Source organism: Argopecten irradians, chromosome 3, assembly GCF_041381155.1.
Source record: "Argopecten irradians isolate NY chromosome 3, Ai_NY, whole genome shotgun sequence".
NCBI classification, from domain to species: domain Eukaryota; kingdom Metazoa; phylum Mollusca; class Bivalvia; order Pectinida; family Pectinidae; genus Argopecten; species Argopecten irradians.
Genome location: NC_091136.1, coordinates 5826349 through 5837452, shown reverse-complemented (window position 1 = coordinate 5837452; position 11104 = coordinate 5826349). Strand labels below are relative to the sequence as shown.

The window sequence follows — 11104 nt, the reverse complement described above, 5'->3', positions numbered from 1 at the left end:
TCATGATATCCAGTGTCCCTCAAAACCCCTGTATACCAATTTTCATATTTTCATTTTCGATAAACACTCATAGTCATAGTCCATCGGATATATCAAAAATATACACCACAAGAAAAATGTAGACTTGCTTTATTCATACCACTGACATCGCATCTGGGAAGCAGGCGCAGTTGATATAGGTCAACTGGCATTGCATAGTAAGTTTTATACAAATATCTTATGCGAGCATGGGATATTTTTCAGAAAATCTGTTTCCTAATAGACGCACATTTTTACTACCAAGATGATTATTGCGGTTTCTGTATGATAAGTGCAATGTATCTTTGTCATTTGTGACACTTAATGCTCATCATGACGAATGATATGCTTAATGATGTAGAACGTTATCCTTTCTCGATATCACTAAATGAACACACTAGCTATATACAATGTACCAATGAAGGGGAAATCTGAACGAACAATATTGCATAGCATGTCACCGAAGTTTATTTTTATGGCTTCTCGAATGATATGAATAGATTTTTAATGCATAAATGATTCATTTCCTGTTATCATCATCAAAATAATTGTTGTAGTTGCGTATTTGTGCACTAATGTACAGAATCTGAAGTTTAAAATCAACAAAGTCCAAGCATCCGATGGAGTCTATTTATATTTATAGACCTTGACCTTGTTCCCCTCAAGGCCAATCCAAAGGTTACCATTGTCCTGGAGTGCGATGGCGTGTGGCTCGTAATCCTCTCTGGCCAATGTCTCCATTTTCTTGTTCTTCCCGTGAACGATGACCACACTTTTATTATTCATGTCAGTGATTAATACATTTTTCTGCTTATCGTAACACGCATCATACGGACGGAACTTCCGGGGCGGGTTGTAACCGGAAGCTCGAATGCTGCCGTTGCGGATGGTGACACAGTCTCCTTCGTGGTTGTACTTCAGCTGTAAACTCTCGTCTACCACAGTCACGTGCAGTTTACGCGAGACTTGGTTGTCATACACGATAACAGCTATCTCTGCTGCTCGATCACAAGCCGTCATATGATGTGGCCGTTTCAGCATACGCGCCAGAGGACTGAACTTGTCCATCGCTCTCGCGATATGACCTTCCCTGGTGTATATGACAATCTTCCGATCCATGCCAATGACAATGTAATCGTCTCCTGTGATACACAGACACCGAGGAGCTTCCTCCACCCGAAATCTGATAACTGGCATGGTATCCGAGTGAACTTCTCTGATCGTTCGGTCTTCGCACGCGAGCCACAAGTCTCTGGTGTCCTTAGAGACTGCAACATCGTAGATCCTTGATTCGTTGGTTATCGTGCGCTGAACTGCCCCGCTGAGGTTTACAAGAAACATCTCCTGACTTAGCCGCTCGAGTAGCCAAACATTCTCTCCAGCTGGGCACATGGAATGGATTCTTTTGTTATGCTGGAACTCTGAGAGGACCTCGAGGTTTTGGGGCGACGAGGAAAGAGCAGACCTTTCGCTTAAACTTTTGCTACCTTCTATTGCAAGTGTTCCGAAAACGCGGATCTTTTGTTCTGTACCAGAGTTCCCGGGACGAAACACAGCTGCCTTTAACGGGAAATCAGTCGGGATTTCCCGATCTTCCGGAATTTTTCGTTCCGCGTATATGATTTCCATGTCGTCATCGGTTTCGAGAGCATCTCTACACGTCCTTACAAGAGCAGCCATTCCACTGTAAATGAATTCTAGTTCTTGTTTGAACCTCTTGAGATTATCTTTGTTTTCCTCTTCCATTTGTTCACAAAGCAGAATGTAGTTATCGCTGATCTTGTCGATCTCCGCCTTTAGTTCCGTCGACTGCCGCTGGATGTCGCCAATGATGTCTTTGAAGTAACCGTCATTCCCGTTCAAGTTTTTCTCTGTAGCTGCAATCCTGTTTTTTATCACAGGCATATCTCGCTCGGCTTCACTGAGAAACTGGTCGATGTCATCTTTCTTCTGAATCACAAAATCTTCTAACTCCACGAAAAAGTGACCATTGTGTGTTGTCGTCACACAATGTGAACACACCAGATCTTCCATACAGTTTTTACACACAAACATGACGTCATTCTGCGGATGCGCAGGACATTTCTTGCTGATGGTTGGTTCAGTTTTTTTCTTCGGCATTTTGTCGTCTACGTCAGTTTTCCCCCCAAGATAAGATAAATCAGTCTTTCGTGAACCACAACATTTCCGCCGAAATGTTTCCTTACATTACTCAAATGATTTGTTTCGAATGGCCGCCATGCCGGACATTAACCTCTTGTAGAAACTTGTCCTGAATCACCTAAAACAAATACCAAAACATTGTAGGCTATTTTTTCCCATTAAAGGATTTTTTACGCCCTTATGAAGAAAAATAGACCATGGCTTGAATGAGAAAATAGAAAGAGAAACATAGGGACGGTTAGGTGTGTAACAATTATAGGAGTAGTTACCTGTGTGACATTTATAGGGATGGTTGGATGTGTAACAGTTATAGGGGTGGTAAGGTGTGTAACAGTTATATGGGTGGTTAGGTGTGTAACAGTTATAGGGGTGGTTAGGTGTGTAACAGTTATAGTGGTGGTTAGGTGTGTAACAGTTATAGGGGTGGTTAGGTGTGTAACAGTTATAGGGGTGGTTAGATGTGTAACAGTTATAGGGGTGGTTAGGTGTGTAACAGTTATAGGGGTGGTTAGGTGTGTACATTGTAACAGTTACAGGGGTGGTTAGGTGTGTAACAGTTATATGGGTGGTTTGGTATGTAACAGTTATATGGATGGTTAGGTGTGTAACAGTTATAGGGGTGGATAGGTGTGTAACAGATATAAGGGTTGTTAGGTGTGTAACAGTTATAGGGATGGTTAGGTGTGTAACAGTTATAGTGGTGGTTAGGTGTGTAACAGTTATATGGGTGGTTAGGTGTGTACATTGTAACAGTTACAGGGGTGGTTAGGTGTGTAACAGTTACAGGGGTGGTTAGGTGTGTAACAGTTACAGGGGTGGTTAGGTGTGTAACAGTTATATGGGTGGTTAGGTGTGTACATTGTAACAGTTACAGGGGTGGTTAGGTGTGTAAAGTAAGTACAGGGGTGGTTAGGTGTGTAACAGTTACAGGGGTGGTTAGGTGTGTAACAGTTATAGTGGTGGTTAGGTGTGTAACAGTTATATCGGTGGTTAGGTGTGTAACAGTTACAGGGGTGGTTAGGTGTGTAACAGTTATAGGGGTGGTTAGGTGTGTAACAGTTATAGTGGTGGTTAGGTGTGTAACAGTTATAGGGGTGGTTAGGTGTGTAACAGTTATAGGGGTGGTTAGGTGTGTAACAGTTATAGGGGTGGTTAGGTGTGTAACAGTTATAGTGGTGGTTAGGTGTGTAACAGTTATAGGGGTGGTTAGGTGTGTAACAGTTAAGGGTGGTTAGGTGTGAAACAGTTATAGGGGTGGTTAGGTGTGTAACAGTTATAGGGGTGGTTAGGTGTGTAACAGTTATAGGGGTGGTTAGGTGTGTAACAGTTATAGGGGTGGTTAGGTGTGTAACAGTTATAGTGGTGGTTAGGTGTGTAACAGTTATATGGGTGGTTAGGTGTGTAACAGTTATAGGGGTGGTTAGGTGTGTAACAGTTATAGTGGTGGTTAGGTGTGTAACAGTTATAGGTGGTTAGGTGTGTATTGTAACAGTTACAGGGGTGGTTAGGTGTGTAACAGTTATAGGGGTGGTTAGGTGTGTAACAGTTATAGGGTGGTTAGGTGTGTAACAGTTATATGGGTGGTTAGGTGTGTACAGTTGTAACAGTTATAGGGGTGGTTAGGTGTGTAACAGTTACAGGGGTGGTTAGGTGTGTAACAGTTATAGGGGTGGTTAGGTGTGTAACAGTTATATGGGTGGTTAGGTGTGTACATTGTAACAGTTACAGGGGTGGTTAGGTGTGTAACAGTTACAGGGGTGGTTAGGTGTGTAACAGTTACAGGGGTGGTTAGGTGTGTAACAGTTTTAGGGGTGGTTAGGTGTGTAACACTTAGAGGGGTGGTTAGTTGTGTAACAGTTATAGGGGTGCAAGGTGTAACACTTAGAGGGTTGGTTAGATGTCTAACAGTTATAGGATGGTTATGTGTTAACAGTTATAGGGGTGGTTAGGTGTGTAAACAGTTACAGGGGTGGTTAGGTGTGAAACAGTTATAGGGGTGGTATATTATGTGTGTAACAGTTATATGGGTGGATAGGTATGTAACAGTTATAGCGTTGGTTAGGTGTGAAACAGTTATATGGATGGTTAGGTGTGTAACAGTTATAGGGTTGGTTATGTGTGTAACAGTTATAGCGGTGGTTAGGTGTGAAACAGTTATAGGGATGGTTAGTTGTGTAACAGTAATAGGGTTGGTTAGTTGTGTAACAGTGATAGGGGTGGTTAGGTGTGTAACAGTTATAGGAATGGTTAGTTGTGTAACAGTTATAGTGGTGGTTAGATGTGTAACAGTTATAGGAATGGTTAGATGTGTAACAGATAAAGGGATGGATGGTTAGATGTGTAACAGATAAAGGGATGGTTAGGTGTGTAACAGTTATAGGGATGGTTAGTTGTGTAACAGTTATAGTGGTGGTTAGGTGTGTAACAGTTATAGGAATGGTTAGATGTGTAACAGATAAAGGGATGGTTAGATGTGTAACAGATAAAGGGATGGTTAGGTGTGTAACAGTTATAGGGATGGTTAGTTGTGTAACAGTTATAGGGATGGTTAGGTGTGTAACAGTTTTAAGGATGGTTCGGTGTGTAACAGTTATAGGGGTAGTTAGGTGTGTAACAGTTATAGGGTTGGTAACATTGTTTAGTTGTGTATTAGGATTTGCTCTGTACATAAAATCATGTTGAAACAGGACATAATGATCTTGTGATCAGTTAAGAACGGTTTTAACATAAAAAGGATAACAAGATGATAAAAAACAATTGTTCGCCAAATATTAAAAAACATATATGTTCTTTTTATGACAGAAAATATGATAAGGAGATATAGTGTTATTTACCGTAGAGGCTTCACAATCTTTAGTACAGATTCTTCTCTGGTCACAAAGTGTCCTTTTCTTGTCAACTTAACGCTAAAATCCCAACGTTTGTATCAACAATAAAATGTCATGTTACGACAGTGAAAATATCTGCTTCCTCGATAAGATCTAGTATTTCACCACTGGCCTACAGTTATGATACAGTACGCAGATCTTGGTTACCTATTAATATACATGTATAGTGTTTATATATATACGTATTTCGAACACAGGCTCTTGTGATCTGGAATATTTCTACATTATGTTTTTAACATAATAAACTGGCCGAAAATGGGTATTAGTTCGTCTTTGTTCAGGAAAAAGATTTCAAGATTTACACTAAAAAGCCCACCGTCCCAAAAAAAACATATTTAAATTCTGTTGATTGATTTGTTTGGGTATATTTGTTTTATTATTATTATTATTTAGATTAGTCTATAGATGCGTTTGAGCGTAGCATTGAATTATACTTTTAACAAAATGTCGGATTCCCAAGTACCTGTGATAAGATGTTCACTGACGCGTAGCCTGTGTATTGTCTATAGACACGAACAACCATTGTTCGTCTATACAATACATTTAATGGCTACAAAAGAAAAACCTAATTTACATAAACTGGAGACCGTTCTAACCGTGTGTGACACATCAATTCATCCGAACAGTGTACCCATTCAAATTACAATTGTGTATAAACATGTAAACTGAAATTTCTTAATTTGAAATTACTGAATTAAATACTGAAAGCCGCTCCTTTATAGGCCTATCAATATTTCACCAAATATCTCTATCGAAACATTCATTTTTTGTATGTTTACCTTCCTATCCCGATATCCGTGGTTTTATTAAGATATAATTTTTGATCTCAGATTTATTTCGCCGGCGTAACTGTTTATATTATGATTTATCAGAGTGACTTCCCTTCGTTTGACTCGTACTTCCATTTGTCATGCCCTACAAAGGCCGACTACGAACAAGCGTTCAAAGAGAGATAACTCTTACTTCTTCGATACGTCTGACGCTATCAGAAGTTTACACGAGATTTTTTTTTTTTTTTTGTAAGTTGGGAAAACAGAAATAAATATATGAAGGACAAATTTCCTACACCACTTGACTGTAGTAAACATGTGTACATTCAAACATATCTTCTCAAATCATCCTCGATACTCTAGGGGTTACTATCACTGACGTTATATCCACCCCTGGTCTATCTCGTCTAGTTAATCTGGGGCAACACCATGAACACTAAGACACGAGTAATTTGATTCTTTGATGTACATAAAAGGAATTATATAACTGTACACTGGTTGACTTTGTGCTTTGAAGTTAGGCATCGCTCTCTGAAATCTTCAAAAGAAATTTCTGCAGTCCTGTAATTTATCATTTTTTCCCTCCTGAACGCCTTCAGTTTTACTAACAGATAGTCCAGGGGGTGACATGACGTCAGTGACAGTAACCCTTGGAGCATCGAGGATGCTTCTCAGATAGGCACTTGCGTTCTTTATTTGTTTCTTTTGTTTGTTCGATTACCTTCCATTCCTTTTTATTTTGTTGATAAACCTTTGCTATAATAAAAAATAAATAAAAAAATCTTGATAAATGGTCGGGCCGTTGTTACGTTGAAAATGGACTCCGTTGAAAATTGGACCTCGGGTCAGTTTTCTCAACGTTGAAAAACGGACCCCGAATGGCCGTTGAAAAATTGAACATGCCGTTGAAAAATTGACGGTGGCTAGGGTCAATTCTCAACGCCAGGTCTGTTTGAAAAATGGCCGTTGAAAAATGACTTTGGCAAACTATCAACGGATGGTATGTTGAAATAAAACTGTTGCACATAACCAGAAACATATATACATAGAGATGGCAAACTTCGCCAATTTTACGATAGGCTGTACCTCTCTATGTCCCCAGGGGCTTTTAGACTATTTGAAAAAAAAAATCTTGTGGGCCGGCACCCTTGGAAACCCAGCTGTGTAACACTCTTAAAGCAATGTTATTCCTGCTGAATCCCCCCAAAGCAATAATTTGTCCCGGAATAGTGCAAACAATCCAGGAAACCGGATCAAATTCTCATATTTGATTGTTTTACAATGGGGCAATATATATATAATCCAAATAAATACTGAAAATTAGGATTCCAGTGTTGTGTGATGTTGTGTTGTGTATGTTGTTGTTGGATGTTGTTGTATTGTTGTTGCGTGGTTGTGTGTTGTGGAATTGTTGTGCTGTGTGATGTTTTGTTGTGATGTTGTGTCGTATTGTTGTGTAATGCTGTCTTGTGTTGTGTGTTTTGTGATGCTGTGTTTAGTGTGATGCGTTGTTGTGTTGTGTGATGCTATGTTGTGTGATATTTGTTTGATGTTTTGTTGTGTGATGTTGTGTTATTTTGCTGTGTTTTGTTGTGTGATGTGGTGTTGTGTTGTGTAGTGTTGTTGTGTTGTTGATGCTGTGCTGTGTGATGCTGTGTGGTTTCGTGGTGTTGTGGTGTCGTGTTGTGTTGTTGTGTAAAAACGAGTTCTTATGGGTCACTTTTCAACGGGTCCATTTTCAACGGGTCGCATTCAGTTTTCAACCATTTGTAAATAAGGTTTTGGTTTGATTGGAGCTGTTTAAGCCCAATTAATTTGTCCCGGAATATTAACAGCCAAGGTCATCTAAGGACGTGCCAGCATAACCATTTTTTTTTTGGGAGGGGTTTTTTGCGGAGGAAAGCGGAGTACCCGGAGAAAAGCCACCGACCAGCGGTCAGTACCTGGCAACTGCCCCACATGGGGTTCGAACAACGCGACCCAGAGGTGGAGGGCATGTGGTAATATGTCGGTACATCTTAACCACTCGGCCACCGTGGCCCCAAAATGAATATGATTTGTAAAGAAATAAATGTTATACAGAAGTATATATAATACAATATTTCATTTATATTGTACACATATATCATACATCATACGAATGAATTTCTCTACTCATAAGACACCCTTTCCCTCTCTGTATCATTCCACATCATTACTTCCTTCTCTCCCGCTCACTCACGCAAGCATCACTCGTCACGATCAGCTCACCGTCAATTAGCTATATAGCTAGTCACTCACACTGCAATTTTTAAACGAGACTCACACGGATGAGAAATCACCTAGCCATAGCATATTAGGGACCTCAGATCTACCCACCAACGAAGGAAAAAGATGGACAAAGGTAGCTAAATATAGGCGGATTAGAATTTTGGAGTCCAAGGCTTTCCACCCTTCTCGTATATAGTACCATGTTGAGTATGATTTTTATAGTTTTTTAATCTAGACCTCTTAAACGTCTAAAAATGGTCTTAAGACACTCAGGTGGGTCCATGTTTATATAATCTGTAACTATTTCTCAGAACCCTGTGGATTAAACAGGTCCATGATAGTTTGGCTTGTTACAATGATGATGTATGATAATATTTTCTTGCACATATATATATATACGATGTATGGAGAGTTAAATCAAAAGCTTCACTTACATGTATCATAAACTGTTTCAAGCGGAAAACATATCGACGAGATATATGAACGAATCATTACAAAACAAATAATTAATGTGTTTACACCAACAAGTATTGCATCACACAGATTTCTAAACTTTCAAAAAATATCAATCAGTGATAGTAAAGGTGATAAAACAATTTAAATATACACCATAGACACCAATATCTACCAACAACAGGGATAATGAATGTGGTTGATAATGTCTGGAACGGTTTGGCAGAATCGATCGAGAACGCAGAAACCATGAAAGACTTTGAAATCCTGTTCGAAAACCATCTAAAGAACACCGTGTACACTGTATAGTAATTACTGATAATTTTTTGAACCGGAAATGTAATTAACCATTCACAACATTTAAAAATGCTCCACCGCCGACAAATGGTATTTTTTTCACTATCAAAAACAGGATCAGACGATTTAGTATTTTTCTTCAGTTACAAAAGTTACTTACTTTACACCATTACCACCATCGAAAAGTTTGAGATTCTCAATTTATTTTAAGTTAAAAATATAAAAAATAATTAATTACATCCCGAAAAAATTCCGTGTCACTATATCCTATATGGAATGAAGTACTGATTGCCCATGCACAAAAGGCAAAATAACTTTTTTTTTCCTTATTTTTTTTTGTGATAATTAGACATATATATATATATACATGATTAAACACCAGTTATTGTTCAAATGATGAACATCATTTCTGCTCTGTCGGCGGTGGAGCATCTTTAATCTGTGTAATATGTCTTATGATATGGACATAGCTCTAGGCTGCCAGGCAAGGACGAATTCGATAGATAAAAAATAGCCAAGGAAAGTCCATCTTCGGTTACCCACGTGCATGTAGTCTACGTGATTCAGACACTGGGTTTCCGAGGGTGAGGAAAGTCATACATATCAGATATCAATGTATTCGGGAATACAACAGGTCAATAAAACATAAATGAGTGATTGAATGATGGAACTGTTTACATGTGTGGATTGGTCTGCTACTTCAAGGTCCATCACAAATATGTTACAACTGATGAGGAAGATCATCAGGGGGTTCGAACTTCGAAAGCTGCAGGTCGATGAAGACTAATAGAATCTTACATGGGTCTGTGAAGTGGACAAGGATATCTCAACCCTCGTGAAAGATTTTGGCCGGTCAACCCGATGCTTGTCGAGGGTTGACGGCCAAAATCTTTCACGAGGGTTGAAATATCCCTGTCCACTTCACAGACCCATGTAAGATTCTTTTTCTACCCATACTTAGTAGAAAACATGATGAACTTCCACTTGGTTTCCAGCTGTTTCATCGCGCCATTATCGCAGGAACGTCGTTATGCGTCAAAATTGATGACGTCATGTACAATGCGCGCCGCAGTTACGCCGCATGTATTGATGACATCACGTTATTGTCTAGCGCGTGTGAGCTGTCTTACACCCCCGTGTGTAAGATAGAGATATCTTTTCCCTAGCAACCACGGGATATCCCTGTGAAGTATGGGAGAAAAAGGGAAAGTTTTACTATCGAAGAAAATATGCACATGAATTATTGATTTCTCAGGAAATCTCTACATATTTACCTTAGCAGCTCATTATATATAATCAAACAAAAATTAATACATTAATGGTATGCAGCTTCGTTATATATAATCAAACAAAAATTAATACATTAATGGTATGTTTTAAACAAGATTGAACATAAAAGAACATTTATATCGGTAAAAAATATACTCTACAATTTACTATCATCACTTATCTCGGATGACCCCAGTATAAAGACAAATTCATACGACGAATGACGTATATGTGAGCATGTATGTATCCCTATTTTCATAATTTTAAGAAGTAGGAAACGAATATTGAGACAGGCTATTAAATTTTGCCTCCATGTACATGTATATATAATATATATATATATAATGGGGCGAAAGCGCTCACTAGTCAGTCGTTATTGTTTTTATTTCTAATATATGACATTTATATATAGGCTTTGCACGTGGCAAACTTAAAGCAAACTTAAGCTTATATCTGCAGGTTTAGCGGACTAGGAGGGGCATAATGTAAAGGATCTATTAGGTCTATTCACCCCCCTTAAAAACTCAATACATATTGTGCTCACGTATAAAGGGAGTTAACTCTGTCAGACATCTTCCACGTGAATGTGCCTAGATTTATATGAGAGTTGCTTATACATCCTTGTCAATAACAAAACACAAATTAATGTTCTGTCGGGGCGACAGAACGAAATAACGATACAAGTAAACAAGTGTCTCCCGGAATAATAAATATAAAGCTCACATCTAAATTGTCTAGTGTCAGTTGATGTCAACTTCGCTAGCCAAGGGTATTAGTCCGATTCTCTAAGAGAATCGGACTAATACCCTTGGCTAGCGAGGTTGGTTGATGTGGGCACAGCTTTGGTACATTATGTATGGTAAAAAAAAGGTAGATATAAAAATAAAAACATTATGTATGCGTTAAACTAACAAAAACAAAAATAAAAAATAGGACGTCTAACATTGAAAGTTTCTCATATATTATTTTCGAAAAATCAGGCAAATATGCTTAAAT

At 38.7% G+C, this 11104-nt stretch overlaps 2 protein-coding genes across 2 annotated transcripts in view; one reads left to right on the top strand and one right to left on the bottom strand.

The window, feature by feature from the left end:
* The window catches only part of LOC138317395 (small ribosomal subunit protein eS19), a 332587-nt gene that overhangs the window by 12754 nt on the left and 308729 nt on the right, over positions 1–11104 (top strand). The window lies entirely within an intron of this gene.
* Positions 110–5384, bottom strand: LOC138317391 (uncharacterized). Its single transcript, XM_069259019.1, has 2 exons — positions 5016–5384; positions 110–2299 (listed from the first exon to the last, which is right to left on the bottom strand). The coding sequence occupies exon 2, from the start codon at positions 2137–2139 to the stop codon at positions 646–648; it is 1494 nt and encodes a 497-aa protein (XP_069115120.1). The 5' UTR covers positions 2140–2299; positions 5016–5384; the 3' UTR covers positions 110–645.

Coding starts and splice junctions, on each gene's coding strand:
- LOC138317391 (XM_069259019.1), bottom strand. CDS start 2,139: ATGCCGAAGAAAAAAACTGAACCAACCATCAGCAAGAAATGTCCTGCG.